The sequence below is a fragment of the Sciurus vulgaris genome (genome assembly GCF_902686455.1).
Source record: "Sciurus vulgaris genome assembly, chromosome: 14".
In the NCBI taxonomy this organism is placed as follows: Eukaryota; Metazoa; Chordata; class Mammalia; order Rodentia; family Sciuridae; genus Sciurus; species Sciurus vulgaris.
The window spans coordinates 11,792,442-11,816,351 of record NC_136475.1 but is presented as its reverse complement, the minus strand read 5'-3'; the positions used below and the strand labels follow the sequence as shown (position 1 = coordinate 11,816,351).

The 23,910-nt window shown below is 44.1% G+C and overlaps 1 protein-coding gene across 2 annotated transcripts in view; it reads left to right on the top strand.

Moving 5' to 3' along the window:
- The window catches only part of LONRF2 (LON peptidase N-terminal domain and ring finger 2), a 60,168-nt gene that overhangs the window by 16,994 nt on the left and 19,264 nt on the right, over positions 1-23,910 (top strand). The window contains exons 3-12 of one of the 2 annotated variants that reach the window (XM_079110263.1): positions 1,934-2,056; positions 4,618-4,764; positions 5,447-5,648; positions 5,992-6,091; positions 6,359-6,473; positions 8,404-8,525; positions 9,379-9,537; positions 11,270-11,432; positions 15,267-15,416; positions 18,043-18,184. In XM_079110263.1, coding sequence (XP_078966389.1) covers positions 1,934-2,056; positions 4,618-4,764; positions 5,447-5,648; positions 5,992-6,091; positions 6,359-6,473; positions 8,404-8,525; positions 9,379-9,537; positions 11,270-11,432; positions 15,267-15,416; positions 18,043-18,184 — 1,423 coding nt within the window. Of the gene's footprint in view, positions 1-1,933; positions 2,057-4,617; positions 4,765-5,446; positions 5,649-5,991; positions 6,092-6,358; positions 6,474-8,403; positions 8,526-9,378; positions 9,538-11,269; positions 11,433-15,266; positions 15,417-18,042; positions 21,161-23,910 lie in introns of those variants that run through there. The other variant, XM_079110262.1, reaches the window with a different exon arrangement.

The window sequence follows — 23,910 nt, the reverse complement described above, 5'->3', positions numbered from 1 at the left end:
AGACGTGGATAAATGTATGAAAGAGACGAGGACATTACAGTTCAGATGGAGATCGCCTTCACATCATGAGGGACGCTCCAGAGAGCTTCTAGGCTGTGAGGGAGGAGTGGGATCTGAGGTTTGCTTCCGTGTCAGATCCTCTGTCAGGCAGGGCAGCGATGGAGAGCCCACCTCAGGGCTTCTCATCCAGAGATGCTGAGCAGACCACCTGGGGAAGACAGCCTGGCTGCCTCTGTGTGAAGTCCCTGAATAAGGGCCCCGAAATTCCACTCTCTGGGGCTCCTAGCCTCTAGCCTGGCTTTCCTCCCACACCCCTGCAAGTGAATCTTCTGCAGTCAACGTCAGCCGCGCAGGCAGGACCTTTCAGCAATGAAGTCTGCGAGGAGACAGGTCTCACCGACTCAGGAGCAGAGAGAGCCTTTGGAAACTGTCCGTCTTGCTTAAATATGAACAGAGAACAAGGGATCGACAGGAAGACACGCAGCAGCACACAGTGACTGGCCTAAATGGGCAGAACATCCCACCCTAGTGGAAATGTGATTCATACACCAGGTGGAACAGAAGCCTGCCCCAAACACTTTCAAAGATTTGGAAAGATGTTGCTTCCCTAAAACCAAATTGCTCTTGGAAATCACTGATCTGCATTGCATTTTTTTCTTTCTCTTGTTGGCATCTAGTAGTTTGTGCTTTGTTTTATAGTTTGTTCATGCCTGTTTTTTCTTCTGGATCTAAACAAGTTGATGACAGGATTGTGTTAGTGACCTGTAATTACTCATAAGTTGAAAGTTGGCCTTGGCTTGCATTTGCCTGAGGGTGAGTGATGTCCAGCATTTTTTCATATATCTTTTAGCCATTTGCATTTTTTTTTTTTTGAGAAATTTCTACTCATGTCCTTAGCCCCTTTTTAAATAGGATTATTTGGATTTTTTTGGGGGGATGGCTATCAAGTGGAGTTCCTTATAATTTCTTGATATCAACTCCCTGTCTTTTGTAAAGTTTGCAGTCATTTTCTCCCATTCTGTTGTCTCTTCACTCTGTTGATTGTTTCCTTTGCCATATAGGTTTTTATTTTGATGCAACCCCATTTGACAATTTCCGCTTTTGGGGTCTGTGTTTTTGGGGTCCTATCCAGGATTTATCTGCCTGGGCCCAGGCCCTGAAGCATTTGCTCTGTTTTCTTCTAGTGGTTTCATGGTTTCTGGTCCTACAGTTGAATCACTGATGCACTTTGTGTGGACATTTGTGGGGTTACTGTCTGTGTGTGGATATCCAGATTCCTGTCACCAGGTTTTGAAGACACTGTCCTTCCCCTGTTGTATAGTCTTGCTCTTTTATCAAAATCAGTTGGCTGTAAATGCGTGGGGTCATTTCTGGACTCTGTTCTGTCCCTTTGGTCTGTGTGTCTGTTTTAATGCCCCTACAATGCTATTTCAATTACTGCATATTTTTAGTGTCTCTTCCTACAGAATAAAAGAAGTACTTTAGTACATTTAGCATATTTTTAGTTTAATGGGTAGTGTGATACCTTCAGCTTGGTTCTTTTTGCTCAAGATTGCTTTGCGTATTCAGGATTTTTTTGGGGGGGGCAGGGAGGGGTTCCACACGAATTTCCTAAGTATGTACAATATTACATTAATGGAAAATAAAATTAATTTTAAAAGTTGGCAGAGACCAGTTCTCTCTTAGCACATCCATTAGAATTGCTGTGGGCAGCAAATTCCCAATACGGTGGCTCCTGTGTTCTGATTGTAAATTGTCTTTATGAGATGTCACAGTTTGTCAGATTTCCAAGGTGGGTTTTGTTTATTCTACTTAATATGAAATGTAAACTAATTGTTCTAACAATTTTTTCAGAGCTGTTTGTATTCACGTATGGACATGAACTCATGCCAGTTATGTTTTTTGTGTCTGCTTTGTCTTTTGGTAAATGCAGGGACACCATATCAAAGCTCAGGCTCTTTGTGCATTGGGAAGAAGTGAGGAAGTGTTGAAGGAATATCTCTACTGCCTCGCTTTAAATCCTGATTGTAGCACAATGAAGAAAGAGGCACAGAAGGTATGAGTTCTGATAAGTTTCTCTTTGAAGTCATATCGATGACCTTTGCTGGGTAACCCTTGCATTTGAAATAAGCCAGAAGCGTGATACCAAATGTTCTTGACAGTGTGATTAGAAACGTAGTAATAATGATGAGGTTAGGGCTGGGGGTCTAACTCAGTTGATAGAGTGCTTGGGTTCAATCCCCAGCACCACCAAAAAAAAAATAAATGGTGAGGCTCATGCATCTGGCAGCTTGGAAGCAGAGGTTGGGACGTTTTTGTGCATGGCTACAGCAGAGTGCTCACCGACACATGGTGCCGTGTGCCTCAGTCATGTTGAGATGATGGCCCACAGGAGGTGAGGCTAGGCTGCTGTGTGGAGCTGGGGAGGCAAGGTGCTCTTTCCTAGAACTTCCAACGTCCAGTATCATAACTGCACAGCAGTCCTGTGGAAGACGTCACGACATGCGCACAACGTATCAGTTCCGCCCCAGGGGTTGACCTGTGACCCCCTCCTCACCTGCACAGTGCAGAAACACCTGTGTTTCTGCTCAACAGCGAGCACACCTAGTGTGTGACCCTCTGCTGCTGCACGCCTGCATGGTAGCCACCTGGTCTTCACTTAGCACTTCCAGGGACTGTGAGTTTTTGTTCTACGTCTGCATTCCTCTGTTTTAACGCTGTTGAGAACATCTGCCATCTATTTACGTCATCATTTCTACTTAGCAGGTCTAGTTTTATTTTCTGGAGCAACATAAAATAAATCAGTTCTTCCTTCGACAGCTCAAAACTACTTTAGATGTTTGAGAATCACCCTTTTCTTTGCCCTAAACAGTTCTTTGAAACAAATCTCCTTTTCTCTTAGAACAGGGTCACTAGGGTTCCCTCCTCCGGGTGTGTTCTGACGTGCGCCAGATTTCAGCATGCACACCTGGCAGACAGGTGCAGGTGGTGAGGTTGCACCTTCCCTGTGCCCAGAGCAGGAGGCATGCTTGTTTTTAGCCTGATAGCATCACACCGTTGCTCCTGTTAGAAATGTCAGTAGCCACAGTACCCCATTGTTTCGTTTTCGTAAGAACTTTCTAGTAACATTTTAATCCATTTTTTCAAGTACAGTCAATTGGTATTTGTGAATCCTGTTCAGTTGTCACTTGTTGGTTTTTCCCATCATTCTAATGTGCCAGAATACTATTGGATCTTGAGTTGGCTATTTCAGCCATCCCTGCCAGCTTTCTCCTACCTACGGATGTCCTGAGAAGCTTGAAGCATGTCTTCTCCCTGCTGATTGCAGAAATGTTGGCCTGAGCACAGTGAGATAAGCACATTCACAGAGGTCCCAGAGCTGAATTTGATCTCTGGACTCTTGTCTGCCCGGTGCTTTCTCAGACGTGGTGTTCTGTGGGCCTCCCATGGTGAGGGATGTCAGAATAGCACTGGCCCATCGATGCCCGTGGCATATGGTCTGCTGGAGCCACTCAGTGCCTACTGGGAGGCTGTTGCGCTCTGCTAAGAGGTTGTGTTAGTCAGGCTTTTGTCACTGTGACCTGAATATCTGACAAAAACAACTGAGAGGAGGAAAAGCCTATTTCGGTTGATGGTTTCAGAGGTCTCGGTCCATGGTCACCTGACTCCATTGCTCTGGACCCTAGCTGAGGCAAAAGAATATCATGGAGGAAAGCTGCTCAGCTCATGGCACCCAGGAAACAGAGAGAGAGGCAGAAAAGGTCCAGGGACAGATATAATCCCCACGGCCATGCCTCTGCTGCCCACTTCCTCTAGCCACATCCCTTCTGCCTACAGTTAGGCAGGAGTCCATTAGCTCTCCATGGATTAATCCATTGGCAATTACTCTGCTATTGATTTGCCTAAAAGCCTCACCTTTGAACCCTGCTGCTTTGGGGACTGTACCAGATCCGGACCATAACAGAGGTCATGGATCCTGGGACACTTGCCTTATAACATGAAGGACATTTGGGAGGGGGACTTTGTTTGGGTTTTATTCACTTGTTTTTTCTTCCCTCAGACCATGGGCTTCAGCTGAGATCACAGGTTTGGCAGAACCACCCAGGTACCACCTGGAAAGCCTAACTGGCAGTCCCTGCCGTCTCCTTCCCAGAGCTAAGCCTGTAGTCTGTGAGCCAGAACACCAGCCTTTACCTCCTCTTCAAGTTCCGCACCAGCTGGCTCGCGTGGCTCTCTCATAAATAGAGCTGCCCTCTGGAAAGGTCTCAATCCCGTAGGTGGTCACAGCTTGGACTTAACCCGGGACCCTTTGTAGCCTCTCCTCTGCGTTTTTCTCTTCTCTGTGAGACTTTTATGTAGTGGATACATAAGGACCAGACAAAAGGAAGTTATCATCTTATATTTTATCATTTTTAAGCCTAAGATGGAAAGGGTTCAGAAGCTAAAATGTTGAAAACATTGTGATTGCAAAAATGTTTGAATTTTAAAAGGTTGACAGGGAATAATGATTCTTCTCAGTGTTCTAGGCCTGTTCCACCACGCTTTTCCTTTGAACCTTTAACACATTTTTCCAGAAGTATTTTACGGTGCTTCTTTCTCTTCTTGGCAATTCTATAGGCAGTGTGTGAGGTGTTTTTTCCACCTTCAGAAAACATGCGTCAACATACCAAGGCTTGCATCCAGAGCAGAGCCAGGGCACAGTGTCGCAGCCGCAGAAGCCAGCCTCCGCCTCCAGCAGAAGGTGGTGACTCCGGGGGGCCTGAGGTAGGAAGTGCCTGGCAGTCAGATTCTCCCGATTTGACACGTCACAGGTGTTCATACGTGGTGGCGTCACCTTGGTTAGAAGTGTTTTGTGGGAGGATGAGAGTTCAATGGCAGCCTCAGTGATTTAGTGAGAGCCTGTCTCTAAATAAAATATAAAAAGGGCTGGGGATGTGGCTCAGTGGTTAAGCACCCCTGGGTTCAATCCCCAGTACCCCCCCCCACCAAAAAACAAAAAAAGAGTTTCACAAAAGCAGTGTAGCTCTTCAATCTGAGTTGAAACTCTTACATGTCAGTGAACTTAATGAAAGAGTAGTTGGAGATTGAAAGGAAGAAACTTTGAAAGCACTCCAAACTACCAGGAAATGTGGACCTGAGATTATTTTGGCTTGGAGCAAAGAAAGCAGAGGGCTGATTGGAATATGCGATGTACGATTTATTTTATGTGTATGTATTATATATATGTAGATGAAGAGTGTTCATGTATTGTGTCTCAAAGAAATCATCCTGTATTTTACCATAAAAGTGCAAAGTTCCTCTTATTAAGTTGATTAATGAAACTGATTATGAAGGGAGTCTTAAGCCCTTGCTTTCCAAAGGTTTCTAAGACAGACTCCTGTATGATTTATTCCTTCTTCGCTGTCATGTTGTGAATACTTAAGATTCTTTTTTCCTACTTAACCAGAACCCATCTGAGAAATCTGATGTATTTCGAAATGCCAACTCTTCAGTCTTATATTTTATACTGGGTCTACACTTTGAAGAGGACAAGAAAACGTTAGAAAGTATACTGCCGGAAAAACCCAGCACTGGCTTAAAGAGACAGCGTCCAGATGATACGGAGGATGCACATGAACTTAGTGCCCCTGGAAAAATTCCTAAGAAAGGTCAGGAGGCTGTTCGGTCATGTTATATAACCCGAAGTGGTAGAACTTTAGCGTTTGATTAATTTTACACTGGGAAAATTAATAATGAAATGACTACGTGCTGTAAGGTGTAAAACATTTTAGGTGGCTAATCTGGAAGGACTTCATAGTCCAAAATAGCAGAGAAAGCTTAGGTATGATTTTAACATCTGTTACTGTGCGGATAAATTATTGCTATCTACTAACTAGACAGAAACACAGTTTGTTATGTCCATGCCGTCCATTGTTTCCACAGGAAATACTTCCAGTGCGTGCTGTTATTCAAATGTTCAAGTATTAATGAAACCATTTTCAAATTTTTTAGATGCAGATGCCTCAACTGAAAAGAACGTGAACTCTAAGACAGGAGACGGTCGGGAGCTGCCCATTGACGTCACTGACTTCGAGTGTGCCCTTTGCATGAGGTAGGAACGTGTAGAATCTGTGCAACGCATTCAGCCTTCCCGAGTCTCACACCAGAATGGATGGGGCTTTTTACTAAGGAAATGACAGTGTACTGAAGTCATGATTGATTTATGTTTCCAAAAACATAAATCATAATGAAGAAGATGGGAATGGATATACATGACTTCCAGAACAGTAAGGGAATTGCATGATGTGTCCCTTTCAAACAAATGGCTTGAAGAGCTCTTTTGGACTGTTCTGCTGAAAACACATGTTTTTCTCTCCAGGTTGCTCTTTGAGCCTGTCACCACCCCCTGTGGACATACGTTCTGCCTCAAATGCCTTGAGCGCTGCCTTGACCACGCCCCACACTGTCCACTGTGCAAGGACAAGCTTTCGGAAGTAGGTACAGCTTGCGAAACCCACGGCTGCTTCTCCTCTCGTCCTTTGGTAGATTCATTTCACACCCTGCTTTGCTTCTACCATCCGGTCATTAAAGAACGTCAGGTTTTCCCGTCAGTGATGTGTCGTTTTCCACCTCTTTGACTAATTAAAAAAAACACGGAAGGTTTCGATGCAGCAGTAGCTCAATTTCAAGGCAATTTGCGGGCATCAATTATAGCTAAGAGAGACTGAAGATCACTAATGTCCCTGAGCCCTCACGTTCTGCTCGCTGATGGTTGGGATGCCATCCTGAGCACAGAGTGTATCAGGAGTGCTCTGGGCCAGCCTCCGCGTGAGAGTTCAGCCTGGGGTGGAAGAACTGATCGTCTCTGACCCATTCAGCCTTCCCGAGCTGCTGGGATTACACGCGTGCACCACCACGCCCAGCAGAGACATCGTCTTTCTTTCTTTCACCCTCTTTCCAGAAATCCAGACACATACTAGAGCCTCAGAAATCCTTGCTGAATGCATGAATGAGTGGTTTCATGCAGGCTATCCACAGACAACCAGTGTTCCAGAAATTAGAATAGAATACCCAAACCGGAATTCAAAATCATAATTTGATCTTTCTTCAGAGCAGAGGTTACTTTGTGAGCTCAGACCTCCTTGCTTGCATTGTTATGAACATGAATCATCTGTTATACCTATGCCTCTGCAGAAGTTTCATTAATATAATACCAAGTAAAGCAAATTTTATTGTATTATTCTTCAATAAAAGGATATCACAAACTAGCAGTGTATAAAATGTGAACTCTAGAAAACGCTTATGTCATTGACAATGACAGTCTTGAGGCTCCTGTGAGTTAAGTAGAAGCAGGTTTCGTGGCAGTTCTCGGACACAGTCATTTCTGGAGGTTGAGCTCCTCGTGTGGAGTCAGTCACAGAAACAGTTGGCTTGCTTCTCACGAGGCAGCGGGAACCTGGGCCGTGTGTTAGAAGTCCATGGAGCCAGCCCATGTCCCGATACGCAGTCAGTTACCAAAGTGCCCGCAGAGCACTGAACCTGCCGGACCGGGGCCTTTGCTATGCATGAGCCTCTGGTTTCTTCACACTCTCAGACCAGCTTCTTCAGTGCGGTGAGGACCCCTGGGAGACTGACCTCGTTTCTCCGAAGCTCCCGTGATCATACCTGATGTGTATGAGGATACCAGTGGAAAAGAGCCCTGATTTTTCTATGCATTTTCCTGAGGCAGAGCAGTACAGCGTGTCTACGCGAGTGACAGCTGGTGGGTCGTGCAGTGACACTCCTACCCGTCGATCTTGGCACTTTCTTGTTCAGCTCCACTTGCCCTTCCTTCACACCCACTGTAGTTCCTCCATCCCTCACTCCTCTCCCAATTCAGATGAAGCCGACTCTGCCTTTTGCAGGAGTCCTAATAAGTAACACAGGCTGGAGAACATTGGGAAGATTGGGAATGGTGGTTAAATTCTCAGTCTTAACTCAGATTCGGAACGTTAGGAGACATGCTTAATATTTTTCTCAAGTAGCTTCAGTTTTTCATTTTCCAGGAGAATGATTATTTCATATTTTTCTCTCCCAAACACACAACCCTCTGCTTTCTTTCCCACTAACATGATATTTGATTGGCAGTATAGATGCGGTCAGAGTTGTAGGTTTTTGGCAGTATAGATGCGGTCAGAGTCGTAGGTGCCTCCCTCTTCCTCCATGATTACCTGCTCCTGTCCTATTCCCACCAGGAGGAGGTGTCCCTGCCCTGTCACAGGCTGACCTGATATCTGTCTTCTCCTGTAGGAGAAGACTACATCTTTCCTCTTTTCCTCCTGTAGGAAAGACTACTTCTTTCCTCTTCCTCACTGACCTTCAGACTGGGAAGCTTTGTCCTTTAGAATTAATTAATATGTGGTGTTATTTAACTTTTTCCTACAGTTGTTGGCAAGCAGAAATTTTAACATAACTATTCTGGCTGAAGAATTAATATTCCAATATTTGTCGGATGAATTGACTGACAGGAAGAGGATTTATGATGAAGAAATGTTGGAACTATCACAGTGAGTACTCATGCTATATCTACTTGCTTCTAAATTCAGATTAAAGAAAAAGATGCTCATTACCCTCAGCCTTACCTTTGGATTCTGGTTGGTTGGCTGGTTTGTGGCAAATAAGTTTCTTGGTCTATAAACAGGACAAATGCTAATTGCAAAAATTTGTGAAAATATATTGCAAGGAATTATAAGAAAAATTATGTAGTGATACAAAATAATGTAGTAATTTTGTAACACAAAATTATTTTTATGTCTAAAGAAGTATGACACTGAATTTTTCCAAAGTGTAAAGGCAAAGGTCATAGGACAGGAAGATAGGAGAGATCTTATCAGCCTTCCACCCTCCTATTTATAACTCATTGCCTTTGACTACTATCTAGTTTTTGCTTTGATTAGAATTTTTTCTTTTAAACTGGGAATTAAACCAGGGCTGCTTAACCACTGAGCCACATCCCCAGCCCTCTTAATTTTTATTTTGAGACAGTCTTGCCAAGTTGGTCAGGGCCTCGCCTAAGTTGCTGAGCCTGGCTTTGAAATCTTGATCATCTTATCTCAGCCTCCCAAGTAGCTTGGATCACACCTGCTGAGAGTAGTCAAAAGTTTTAACTCTTCCAAATAAAGTAATATAACTCATCATGTTCACTCTCATCTGTTAAATGAGACAGACTTGGAAGGACGCTGGATGCACAGAGAACTTTCCCAGGCTGGGCACCATGGCCTCTATTTCCCACTTAACACTGGTCAGGCCTGGGGGTTTTGTTTTGTAGCTGAGAGGTTGGCTAGCTGTGCTGTTGGGTGACCAGTCCACCCTCAGTCTCTGGCAGCTCGTATCTAAGTTAATGCTCCCCTTGTTCTGCAGTCTGACCAGAGATGTGCCCATCTTCGTGTGTGCCATGGCCTTCCCCACAGTCCCCTGCCCGCTCCACGTCTTCGAGCCCCGCTATCGGCTTATGATAAGAAGATGTATGGAAACTGGCACCAAACGATTTGGCATGTGTTTATCTGCTGAGCATGCTGGGTAAGAATGATCAGCATTCCCACGGTCCTTATTAAGTGCATGCTGTGTCATTGTCTGAAAAAGCAATCTGAAAATCTCCAGCGGCTTCTATTATACCAGAAGGTCTAAGTTCACAGCTGTCCACAGTTTGAGAGCCCATCCTTCCTACCTCACCCCGACTCCTTGCTTTCAACCGTCGCACTAATTAGTCCACATCCATGTTGCTTGCCCTTCTCTGACTATAGCTCGTGCTTCTGTACCTCCAGGTCTAGAAAAGTGGATGCATCCTCCATGCACATTTTCTCTATTTCCACAGCTGTAAAAACGTTCAGTCTTTAAGAACCCATGGCTCTTGGTTTTACCGCTCCTTCTTTTGCATCAGTTGTCTAGGGAGGAAATGACAATCCAGCAGGATACTCCCTCTATGGACTAATTTGGAGACTGAGGTCTCTTCTCACCCCTTAGGGACTTGTCAGTTCTGTGTGAATGTGCTGAGGTCACCACATCCAGGTGCTATCTGGTAGAAGAGGCATATGTTCTCTCTTTTTTTTTTTTTTTTTTCAGTAGTACTGGGGATTGAACCCAGGGACCCTTTACCACTGAGCCACATCCCCAGCCCTTTATTTTTTATTTTGAAGTGTCTCACTAAGTTGCTTACAGCCTTGATAAGTTGCTGAGGCTGGCCTCGTGCTTGCAATCCTCCTACCTCAGCCTCCCGAGTCACTGGGATTACAGGTGTGTGCCATCATACCCAGTGGCACATGTCTCCCAAAGGCTTCTGAGGGAAAAGGCCCCTCTCATTTTATGTTCATACCTGTTGTGAAAGAGGCTGGGAAATATAGTCTACCCCTGGGCCCAGGAGGAAGGGGACAATGGATTTTTAAGGCCACACAGCAGTTTCCACCATCAATACTTACAGGTGAATCTTTTTTTAAAATATGTATAGGATTTTTAGGGAGAAAATTTTAAAAGTTTATTGAAATATATTTAAGAAACTCCAAATAAATGGAGAGGAATACCATGTTCATGGATGCAAAGAATCAGTGTTTTAATAGGAGGCAGAGATAGATGGTGCAATCTCCAGGGGAGCTGCAGAGTGAGGGTGGACGGACCCAGAACCATCTCGGGCATCCCAGTACGTGGGGGGCAGCAGAGGAAGGGCGCTGTGAGGGCTGGAATGGTCAGAGGGCTGGAGCGAAGAGCAGGTGCGGATGCAGTGGCAGATGAGCAGAGTCATGCTGTGGCAGCGCCCGCGGATCCTCATGGTGCAGAGGGCGCAGGTGTGGAGTTTGAAGGAGTGAAGGGGAAGCCAGAAGGCGGTGCTGTGGGCTTCTCCTCTGGGTGGTGGTTGGAGAGGGAGAGGTTGCCACCTCAGTGCTAGTGAGGCGCACGCGCAGGGAGAAGGCAGCAAAGTCTGAGCAGCTCCAGTCCTCACTAGCCTTGTGCTCCCTGGAACCCCTGATGGGGCCTGGCCCTGGGGACTGAGGAGCCATATTAAAGATCCTCTCTTCCCGCATCTCTCAGGTCTCTCCAAAGCACTAGCTTATTTGAACTGCTGAGGCCCAAGGCCTCTGGCACCTGCTGTTGCCCCCTCCAGAGCGTTCAGCATCCAGCAGAAGCAGTCACCTGCAGGGCTTCCGTGGGGAGAACGTTAGGCTTTGCATTCCTTTTTAAACCCAGAATTTCTTCTAGGGAAAAATAAAGTCCTCCTGCCTTTTTAAGATAATGGTCATTTCTCCCAACGTCCCTTAAGGATTTCAGAGTACGGCTGCATGCTGGAGATTAAGGAGGTCAGAACCTTCCCTGATGGAAGCTCAGTTGTGGATGCGATAGGAGTCAGCCGGTTCCGAGTGTTAAACCACCGTCACAGAGATGGCTACAACACGGCGGACATCGAATACCTGGAAGATGAAAAGGTAAGGCTCGCTTTGCTGGTGTCCTATAGAGGTCAGTCACCTGTGTTCACTCTGTGTCCTGGAAGGGCTTTGTTAGATTTTTATTAACAGCGTTGCTTATTTCCTTCTTCATCCAGCCCTGAACGGATTCATTCTCTTGGTGCATTTTGACCTGTGTTGTGGCTGGTAGAGAGATCTCCTAAGGGGATTACTGCCCTTAGGGACTGTAAGCCTGCCTGTGGCACACTGGGTTTGTGATTCTTCACACTCTAGCCCGGAGCTGGCAGACTTTTCCTAGAACGGCCGGATTTGCAGTTGACCCTCTGTATCTGAGGTCTGTCTGCATCCCTGAATTCATTTGACTATGGATCAAAAACATTGCAAAAGCAAAACTGAGTCTCTACTGAACATGTGCCAACGGTTTTCCTTGACCTCATTCCCCGAACAGCACAGTAGAACTGGGCTTGGTGGTGCACAGCTGTAGTCCCAGCTACTAGAGTCGCTGAGGCTGGAGGGTCTCTTGAGCCTCCTCCCTGTCTAAAGTCAGACTGGGCGACACAGTGAAACCCTGCCTCATAAAACAAACATGATGCAGTGTAACAGCTATCTGTATGGTGTCTGCCTTACAGAAGGTGTTCTAAGCCATCTAGAGCTGTTTAAAGTTTATAGGAGGATGTGGTGGTTATATGCAAATAGTGCATTATTTTATATGGATTTTGATATCCACAGGGGGTTCTGGAACCACTCTCTGAGGAATGACTATACTTTAGACTTTGCAGGCCCTATGGTCTCTGTGGCTGCTACTCAGCTCTGCCTGGGACAACAGACAAAAGCAGCCATAGACCATATGTAAATAAGTGGGCAAGATCAGCTTCCAATAAAAGGTTATTTTTGAAAATGTGATGATGAAAAGCATTTGACTCACAGGCAGTAGTTTGTCAACCCCTGTTCCTAGTTATTGCTTTAATTCAGAATGAGATGTAATATGAAACAATAATATTTAAAAGTGCCTTCCACAGGTACATAGAAAAGTCTCAAATCTCTTACCCCTTAATAATTGTTTGTCTTAGTTGTTGAAAAAAGTACAAATAGCCAAAAATTATATGAAAAATGCTCAACATTTTTAGCCATCAGGAAACGCAGATCACAAGAACATTGAGATTGCATGTCACCCCAGTGAGAATGGCCGTTATCCAGAAAAAATAAATAAGGGTTAGAATGAGGGGGGAAAGGAACCGTTACACACTATGCATGTACAGCTACACTGGAAAACAGTACGGAGGTTCCTCAGAAAACTAAAAACAGAACTACCTTACGATCCAGCTCTACCACTTCTGGGTCTGTACCGGAAGGAATCCAAGTCAGCAAGTGATGGAGATTCCAGCACACCCGTGTTTATCATAGCGCAGTTCACAAGAGCCAAGTTATGGAATCAGTCCGAGTGCCCATTCACAGATGAATAAAGGAAATGTGGTGCATGTACACAACAGAGTATTATTAAGCCATAAAGAAGAATGAAATCAGTCATTTGTAGGAAAATTATGGAACTGGAGGTTATGTTAAGTGAAATAAACCAGCCTCAGAAAAATAAGTATCATTTATTTTCTCATATGTGGAATCTGGGGGTTGAGGGGTGGGCAGAAATATGACAAGAAACTAGTAGGGGGACTGTCAGGAAAGGGGAAGGGGACTAGGAGGAGTTGGGGATAAGACAGCGCAATAGGGAGGGTGGATGCAATCAAACATGTTTTATGCAGGTATGAAATTTCACAAACCCATTATCTTGTACAATTAGCATGTGCTACTAACTTAATAAAATTGTTAAAAATTAAAAATGATGCTTAGGTGAAAAAAGAATTATTTGTGTCTAATAGAAATATCTGGACACACAATTTGACAAATTAGCAAAATGCTTTGAAGAGATTCTAAAAAAAAAAAAGGAAAGACTTGTACAAGAATATTCTCAACAGTCTTATCAATAGCTAAAAGCTAGAAGCAGCCCAGATCTCGACAGGCTGATATATCAGTAAGTTTGGTACATGTATACAGTGGAATACTACTCAACAGTAAAAAGAAATGAACAACATTGATGAATCTCACAGGCATTATGCCAAGTGAGAGAACCCAACCTTGTGAAAATACATACCAGGTATTTAATCTACATAGGCAATAGGCAAAACCATCACCATCTGTATACTTCCAGGTCCAGGCAAAACCAGCGTTTGGTGATAGAACTCAGAAAATGTAGGGTGGGCTTTGTATCTCTCTAGGTGATGGAAACGTTCTCTGTCTTGTTTAGGTTGATGGTTAGACTGGTGTGCACAGTTGGCAAAATTATCTGAGGCAAATAAAAGTTGTGCGTTTATTTTTGATTTGTAAATTATACTGTAACAAAAATGTTTTAAATATTTAGAAGGAGGAAATTGTTGGAATTATTGTATTCCTCTTCAAATTCTTTGAGTTTTGGAAATGTGAAAGTAAGAGTATGTAGCCTCATGGACGTTATACTGGGAGGGTGATGCACATGTGTGCAAATGGAGCCACATCCACAGCACCGGACCTGTCTCCTTCAGCTGCTGTCTCTGGTCTGTGGCAAAGGAGCAGAGCAAGAGAGCCAGATTCCACAGTCTTTGGACCACAGAGCTGGATTTGAAGACTGTGACTGAAAGTGACAGACAGTTCCCAGGGTCTCTGTGCCTTATTGATAACAAATCTGTTGAAAGGGTTTTTACTATGTGGTTGACGGCTTTTATGTATGTATGTGCATTTATTTTTAAGTGGCTTAAATAGTAACAACATGAAATAATTTTAGAGTTTTTGTTTCTTTGAAGAAAATCCTCCACCACATAAAAATATTTGATTTTACAAATCAAATTCAGGAGGGTTATATGAATTACAGTCTAATTCCTGAGTCTACTGTAGTTCTCATAGATACTGTAATTTTATAACCAGAAAGGACCTTAATGGTTTACTTCCATTTAGCAGATGAGAAAACTCTACATTAATGAGGCCATGAACCTGCTTAAAATTCACACATGTAAGTAAGTCAGTGATGAAACCAATCTAAACCCAGGCCCTGGATCCCCAGTCCACTGATCTTACTCTGCCAGGTCTTCTGAAGTAGGACAGAGACAGAACTGAACTGTAAGATGCTGGACCTGACAGTGATAGGTACCAGAAGCGAAGTGCTCTAGCTGAGTCCTCACTAATGCGTGAATGAGGGGTTGCCCTCATTCTTCTCTTGGAATATAGTTTGCTGATATGGACTACAATTTTTTAAATGTCAAATTCTTTCACTTAATAATTCTATTTCCAGGAAATTCTCCTGAGAAAATAATACCTCCCTCGACCCCCTCATATTTAAAATAAAAAAGTTGGGGCTGGGGTTGTAGCTCAGTGGTAGAGTCCTCGTGGAGGCATATGTGAGGCACTCAGCACCACATAAAAATAGATAAAATAAAAGTATTGCGTCCATCTAAAACTAAGAAATGAGTTAAAATTAAATAAAAAAGTTGAAAGCGTCTAAAATCTATCTTCTCTGAATGGTTAAATTACATCTCAAGTATATAATTGCATGCATCCACTGAAAATTATTCCTAACCTGAAATCGAGCTTATGTTAAGAGTCTTGAGAGGAATACTCATGCAATCAGTAGATCTCAACTAGGCAAAAAAAAAAGTGTAAAATTTCTTTATTGAGAATATATCTTTTTATGAAATAATTGTGAATTATTGAAACAATAGATACCACAAATGCACACAGCGGATGTGGCCCAGGTCACTAGCTGTCATGGGTGCACAAAGGTCCGCGTATGACATGAGTTATCAGAACAGTTCTCTCTTTTTCCTCGACCAGGTGGAAGGTCCAGAGTACGAGGAACTTGCTGCTCTTCACGACTCTGTCTACCAGCAGTCTGTTTCCTGGTTCGCTTCTCTCCAGGACCACATGAAAGAACAAATCTTAAGTCATTTTGGGTTAATGCCAGACCAGGAGCCTGAGCCCCAGGTGCATCTCCTTTCCTCCTTCCTAAGGCTTTGCTTCCTGCCGTAATGTGCCAGACGCATCCCTCTGATGGGAGACATGGCAGCTCAGTGCCCTATGTCCCATTATCGCTGCTTATGAGTCAGTTCACTTATTAACAGCCCAAGAAAGCCCTTCATGTGTGTAGCATGTGTGTTTTGGAGAAGGAAAAAAAAAAAAAAAAAAGCTTTCTAACAAGATAATTTCTCCTCTCACAAAAATCACTTCTCTCGGTGCTGTAAGATCTCAACAGCAGTTTTGTCATTTTGGCATGAACACTCTGTGTTTTGCACATAGCGTGTCCTTGTACCTCATCAAGCAGGTGCTGACTAAACAGAGAAAACCCCATAATTCTGGTTAACTTGGAAGCCTTATTTCCATGTCCTTCATTATACCCAGTCATCTTGAGCTTTCTCTGGCACTTCCTGAAAGGGCTTTTTGGGTGAAGCTGGTTTTTTAAGCAGTAAATGGGCCTGAGGATTTGTAGTATTTCTGAATGCCGATGAACGTCTCCTCATGTGGGTGAGAGAACCCACCAGGGAGGATGTAGGATTGAGACTGACTCAGGATGGTTCTACCGTCCGCGTGAGCATCTCTGTCTTATTGTAAGTGTGTGGCGGGTGGGGGTGTAGGACCCACTCTCAACAGGTTCAGCGTGAGAGGAATTATCTTTTGTCTTTCCCCATTTATTTATATCTTTTTTCTTGACCTTTCATGGGTTTCTACATTTTACCCGCTGCCTGAGTTCTGTGTTTTCCAAACTCAGAAGAGAGCTCTAAATGCCAGAATTGCCTCTAGGCCCTACTCAACCCCTCCACATTTAAGCCCGCCTTCTACTGCGCACTCTTGCTCGGATTCAGAAAGCAAAGTGATGAGAGTCACTCGCCAGGAGGTGCTGAGTCATGCTCCCCAAGGCTTTTTCTTATTAACCCAAATTAATCTCTAATTGGTAGATGTACAGGCTTTCTATTACTGCTGTGGCAGAATATCACACGTGTGGTGGCTTAAAGCGGTATCATCTTACAGTCGTACACATCGGAAACCTGACTCAGGTCTTACAGGCTCTGATCCAAATGATGGCCAGATGCGTTATTTTCTGGAGATGGTGGGGGAGAACCTGTTGCCCTGTATTTTCCAGCTTCCGGAGTCTGCTGGCACTCCTGGCTCATGGCTGCCTTCCTCCATCATCAGCCAGTGATGTCCCGTTCTTTCAGCTTCTCCAGTCACACCTTCCCTCTGACACAGTCCAGAGAGGCCCCTTGTGATTGCATTGGGCCCAGTAGGAGACTCTCCTACGTTAAGACCCTCAGCTGCGTCACGTCCTCAGAGTCTCCTTTGCCCTGTGAAGTACCGTGTTCACAGGTGTTAGGAATTAGAGTGTGGGCATCTTTGGAAGGTATTATTCTGCCAGTACAGAAGGATTTCAGGTAGTGGGTAGGAGATATTTTAATGTGCTCTCCTTCCCATTAGGCATGCTACTCAGTATTTTTCGTTGTAACTTGAGGACAGAGGAGAAGAATGTGAATCCATTTAGGTCATTCCTTCCAACCTCTGTGTTGGAAGTCACCTTAGAAGGGTGGGTCAGGGTCTTCCTGACAATGACTTGAAGTGCCCCTTTGGGCTTTGTCTACAATGTTATTCCTAATCCTTTAGTGGAATCTGCCCGACCCTAAGCTAAAACCACTCCAGAATCCACCCTCCCTGATTCCCAGTCGATATTTTGCCTGTCTTCGAAGTAGGAATAGGAGAAAATCCAAGACCTTGGAAACGGACATGTGGATGTCTTGGTTCTGGTATTAGGAATATTGGAAATGAGTTTATGATAAGCTTTTGCCTAGAGCTCAATCCAGAAGTACCTGTTTGATTTTGTTAAAGAAAGGCAATCATATGTATACACATAGATATAGGTATATATATGTATTTGTACATATACATACACTTACTTTTATATATTTTTTATAAATTTGCTTATATAAAGTCACAACATATGTGTATGTGTATAAATTCATGATAGTTCCCACATATAATAGCATGTCTATATATTACAAGTGTTTTATACATATTACACATTTGCCACATCAACTTTATTATGGGATCCATTTTCTTTTGGCTCTCAATCTTATACTTTTGTAGCCTTTATAATATTATGCTATGTACAGCATGCTTAAAACTTACAAAACAGGGCTGGGGAGATAGCTCAGCTGGTAGAGTGCTTGCCTCACAAACACAAGGCCCTGGGTTCGATCCCCAGTACTGCAAAAAAAAAAAAAAAAACTTACAAAAGAACACCACTGGAATGTGGAGATCAAAATCATGGTCTTCTCCTCTGACTGGGGTGTACTCAGGAGTACAGAAGCAACAAATCCCTGGAATCCCCCCATGGAAGACCCTTCTCTTGGCGGGCTCTTTGCTTCGCGAGCTCCCTTACCTTTGAGCGTGTGACATTAAACTGTGCAGTTGAGGTAATGAGTGAATTGTGATGTGGTCCCACAGTAGAAGGTGGCATTTAATTTTTGCTCACGTTTGTTGGTTCAGCAAAAGACTGACTTGGGGAAGAGGCGTCTGTGTATTTCAGGCATCAACCTCGTGTTTTTCCTCTTTTCTTTTGCAGAGCAATCCTAGCGGTCCTGCCTGGTCCTGGTGGATCCTGGCTGTGCTGCCACTGGAGCGCAAGGCCCAGCTGGCCATCCTCGGCATGACCTCCCTGAAGGAGCGCCTGCTTGCCATTCGGAGAATATTAGTCATCATCACACGTAAGATGAATAGTCGCCAGGAGGTGGTCAACAACAGGGAGAGAAATAATTGATTTTCTCTCTGCGTTAAGGTCTCTGGAATTCCCTGTCCTGCTAAGAGTGCTGGGCATGGACGAACACCCATCCCTGCCACTGAGCTTTGTAAAATGCTTGTCGATAAGGTTGCAAAATGGAACTTCTGCCAAACACGGACTCCTGCTCCCTGGTAACAAGTCTGTGCCTGGTGGAATCTGACCCACTACAAAGTTAACCTGAAATTTATATGGCGCCTGTGGTTGGAAAACCACCTAAGAAAGTCTCTTTGAAGCAGGTGTTTCAGGAATGCAGTTCACTGATAAGACAGAGCACCACGTACGACTCACAGGAGACTTAGGTTTCACAAGAAGGCAGGACTCGTTCCTCAGTAGTATCTAGCTCTGCCAGATGGAAACAGAATAGGTCAGTGACTAGACGGTGTGGGGGGGGGATCGTGTTTTATTCCGGAAACAGACACTAGAGCACAGGCTAACCAAAAATGCGCTTAGGCTTTGTGTGTTCCTGTGAAGTTATCTGTGAAATTAAGGAATCAAACCATTGTCCAGTGCAGTAGCCAAAATTAGTCCTTCCCCAGGAGCTAGCAGTTTTGGGTAGAACTGTGTTTTGCGTCTTGCTGTAATCCCAGGTGTTGTAAAGTGCATGTTGCCGTCAAATGAATGTCAAAATACAAGCTGTATCTCAGATATAGAAAAGTCTGTAATAATCTAGTTAATTTGAGGCTCTATATTTATACACATTCAATGAACAGTAAGCAAAAGTAAGTTTAAACTGTGTATGTATTGGGATGTCAAAGATACCGCCAAAGTAGGTCAGAGAACCCCTTGAAAGCATAACCCTGTCTCACTGATTCAGTGGATACTAAGCATTTAGAAAACAGTCCTCTTTTCTACTAGGATTTGCATTACAGGTTAGGCCTATCAGTAAATTTCAGTTTACTATCCATCCAATATTATATGACGATATTAAAAAGTTGCCATGACATGGTCATCTGCCTGTCCAAGGGAAATAAACCAGAATATACAAGGAAAGAGAGACTGGCATGGGGTATAAGTGTTCAGCAAATTTTTCTCCAACATCAACCTAAAATTTTCATTATATCAGTTTTATGTTTATCAGACCAAACATTATCTGTCAAAGAACAATAGGTATAACTTGGTTAATGCATGTTAGTGATATTGGCTGAAAAATTTCTTTGAACCTGAGGTACTCAGATGTTCCCAGTGTTCTAACCAGCTGGTAGAGATAACCGGCTGCTTAGTGTGTGAGGTAGACGTCATTAACTAAAGGATGCTGAGAACTATGGAGTAAACCACAGCTGCAAGTTTCACCTTATTCAGAGTGTTTGAGTTTTTTAGTTTTAAAAAATTTCACATAATTATGGAAATCTTGATGACTTATCACTTCATCATGCATTTTACTAGGACATTATAATCATATTAATTTTTTATTGTATGACTTTTCAGTAACTAAAATTGCTTCATCGTGGGAGTTAGACAGTACTGTACTTATGCAACTTAATTATAAGGAGAAAGTATTCACTGACCCAGTGTTTCAAATGCTTATTCCGAATCTCACATCTCATTTTGAATGGGGTTTAAAGGCAGTTTGGACTTCTAGGAGATTGTATTAATCCATGCATTCACAATTGTAGTCACATTTCTAAGGCATGATGACCTAATCTGAACACTTAAAAGAACACAAAGCTAACTCATATGCCAGAGAGCCTTCAGTAGAAGCGATTCATGAAAATTAATAGGTATCAACCATTGTCTGTCTGTCTGTCTTTTTTTTTTTTTTTCCCCCGTGGGGATTGAGCCCAGGGCCTTGTGCATGTGAGGTGAACAGTCTACCAGCTGAGCTGTAGCCCCAGCCCTGTCTGTCTCTTTCTGGAAAACATTCATACCTTCGTTAGCCATTAGAGGATTCTTTTGCTCAGTTCAGATGGGAATTGGAAAAAGGCAAAGTGCAGCTCCCTCAGTGCTATTAGCAGCTGCAGCCTCCGGGTGCCAATGGACCTGTGCTCTCGGTATTAATAGCTCCAGGCTTTGAGTGCCAGTGACTCTTAGCTCTTAGTGTTAGAGTGCTGAGCTTTGAGTGCCTGTGGCTCTCAGCTCTCAAAGTAGCCCTATTCCCTGAGTGCCCATGGTTCTCAGCAGCTGGCATTAACAGCTCTTCCAGCCATTCCTGTCTGCTCCTCAGCAGCAGAGGTTGCAGCTCCCAGCAGCTCTCTGGAGCTCTTCTAGTTGCTGGAGCTAACAGCTCCCAGCAATTCTTCCAGCATGGAGTTAGTAACTCCCAAGTGTCCCATGGCTCTGTGCTTCACCCATTGTCTGGAGCTCTTCAGCAGCCATCTGGCTACAAGGCATTATCAGGGCTAGCAGCCCTTGTTACCAGCTCTTATAGCAACCAGCTCAGTCCACTCTACCTAAGATAGAAATCACTAGTAGGCAATAAAACCATCTGAACAAGGCTTCATTAGGACCTATGCTGCAGCACAGGGGACAGAATGCAGAATGAAAGTCCCAGACTGGCCTGACAAGCCTGAGAGAAGTGCTGCTTATATAGCCAAAAAAAGGGGTGAGGCCATATATGCCCACAGTCTCCTGCCTACTAACCTAACCACAGGCTTTCTTCAGTCATGCCAATCTGCACAGGTGTACTGGCCCAGCTATCATAGGGGAGGGGTGCTTCTCAAAGACCAGAGTAAGGACATCCGAAGTGGCTACCCCAACCAAAGCAGTTTCCTGGAGCCATTGAGGGCTCTGGAGCACCATAGCTGTCACGACAGTTCTATTGAACTGCCAAAGAAGCAGCCACTTGATTGACAGCTCTTGCAGTTTCCATGGTGAGCATAACAGCTGCATGACCGCTGCAGGATGCACAAGTAGCAGCAGCAGCTGGATGGGGCTTCAATTGCTGTCATGATGACCACCCAGCAGCCAGCCACTGGAGTCTGTCTGCTACCACCAGCCCCAGGCAGTGTCAGTGTCAATAGTGAAAAGAAGTGGCAGACAAGAAATTCCCCTTGGGGAACATTGGTCCCTCTTATTCTGTCTCACCTTAATACCATGTCTGAAGAATCACCATTGCTGTTTCCATTTGGAAGTATCTAAGTAATGACAGAATGATCGCAGTGTCCCCAGCAGCCTTCCTAACCTAGAGTGTGCTTGAGAGTTTTTTATAGCCTTTGGAAACTTTCACTTTCTCTTGCTCACTTGTTAAAGGTCATAACTCACACAGTGCATGGAATCAGAACCATTCATTCACGTCTTCCTGATTCTCTCTGCCTCTTTCTGAACTGTCACATTCAGAATGTTCTCCGCACAATGATGGTGATGCAGATGGGAGCAGCATGCGCTTCTGTGTTGTGAAACCAAAGGGCACTGAGTGGGACCGGTGCCTGGAAGGCGTAGACAGGCCCTTACCCAGCCCTGGTGTGACCATGTACGGGAAGTTGAACCAAGGTTACCATGTCCCCTGGTCATGGTATGAAGGAAGTGTCCACTACCAACATGAAAAGGAGACCCAACTCCATTTTGCTACAGATCTAGCTCAGAATACACAGTCTGCTTCCTCCTCCCCAACCTTCTCCACTTTTCTATCAGGAAAACTTCATTTTTAAGGATTCTCAGAAAGTAATGTCCTCCCTCATTGAAAGTGAGGACTTTGCAGTTTGATTTTATGGAAAGCATTCCAACCCCACTGCTCTCCTTACCCCAGATAAAAGCGGAAGGAGAACTGCCAGTGTGGGGAGTCACTTTTCTGCCCGAGACACAGTGTCTATTACGTGTCTTTCCGTTTGTTCCGGAGTAGCCTGACTCAGTTCCATACCTGCCTGTTTTTGAAATGCAGCTGAGATGCTGAAAGGCCATCTTTCGAAAGCCTGTGATGTTTTTAGCATATCCTGTCCCCTGTGTTTCTCCACCTTCAAAATGGATAGTTAGGATGTCCCTCAAGTTCCAAATGAAAATTTTTAAAAATTAAGGTTCTTTTCATGAGCCGTAATAATTTTCAACCAGGTCACATGTGAAATTCTACAGTGTTATCCTGTTTGCATAATCCTAAGTGTGTTCCTTTATTCCCTCAAATGACCTCACTCCAAAACCACCAGCATGGTAAATTGTATCTCAATGATTACATATATCAAGTCTTTTAAATCATTGTGTAACAATTAAAGTTTATAGAGAATAGAATTACCACAAAACATATTATTATTTGATCATAAAATTATTTGAATCAAAATGCTCTATTACTTGACCTAGCTATATTACATAGAATTATTTATATTTTGAAGTTGCTTTTTCAAGGTGCCCATCTGTTTCTTCTTCTTTTTTCTCCCCACCACTTAAATTACTTGGGAACACATCACTTCTTAAAATTTAGATACTATGTTCACTTTACATCTCTATGACAAAATAGCTGAGAAATATCAACTTAAAGGAAAAAAAGTTTATTTTGGCTCATGGTTTCAGATGTTTCAGTCTGAGGTCTCCTGACCCCATTGCTTGGGCCTCTTGGAAGGCAGAACATCATGGCAGAAGGGTTTGGTGGAAAGAATTTATTCACCTCATGGTGGCCAGGAAGCAAAGAGAAAGGAGCCAATATCCCCTCCAAGGGCACACCGCCCAATGACCTAACTTCCTCCCATTAGGCCCCACCTCCTACAGGTTCCACCGCCTCCCAGTAGAGCCACAGGGCTGGCGATCTAGTTCAACACATGACCTGTAGGGTACATCTAAGATCCAAAACCACTAAAGAGTCTGTCAAGTAAAAAAGAAGAAATGTGAATGATAGGAGAAAGAGAGATAATAACAAATTAGAAAATATAATAAGTGTGAGTGACTCCTTTTTGTTGAAAACATAAGTTGGTTTTTCCCGGCTGTAGCTACAGGGTTGGATAGGGAGGTCCCCATCTCCTGTTTGTTAGCAGAGGGAGCTTTGACCCTGCACCCTGCTTGAAGGCCCTGTTCTGATACTGTGACTCATCAGAATCTCATTCCCATGGGGGCCAGCCTGAATGCAGAGGGAGAGCTGTGTGTGCTCACCATATAGGGAGAAGATGCATCCTGAGTGTTGTCTCCTCCTGTCTGCTGGGGAGGGGCACTGCATTCTGAGCGCTGACCTTTGACTCCCAGGAGAAGGCCTTTTCGCCTGTACAATTCCTCACCTAACTTCACCTTGACTTTCGCCTCTCAACTGCTGACTCCTGAAAAACAGCCTTTTAGTAGTGTTTCTGCTTCCAGAGGACCCTGAATTAGACTATTGAAGTAATGACAAATAATGAAGAAAGTTGGTGCATTCAGCTCGGTTGGGAATGTTGGCCCTGAGTCATCCAAGGGTGTTTTTCCAGGGCCTCACCCATGCATGCTAGGCAAGCAGTCCACCACTGAGCCTCGTCCCCAGCCCCACGTCCAGTTTTATAAAGGTGGCCCGAAAGACAGTGCAGAGAGGGGAACTCCATGGGAAGAGGAACTTACTGTTCCATGTCCTCTAGAAACAGGAGGCCACGTGGAGAAGCACTCAGGCAGAACTGTAGTGAGGAGAAAGTACAGCCCCTGTCCCTTTGTGGGCCCTTTACTGTTTTCTGCAGGGAAAACAAGGCCGGGCAAGGGAAGCAGCTTGCACCCATTCGACTGCATTGTGCCCTGGCTCTGGCTACAGGGGTGATCTCTATTTGTCTGATACCTGAC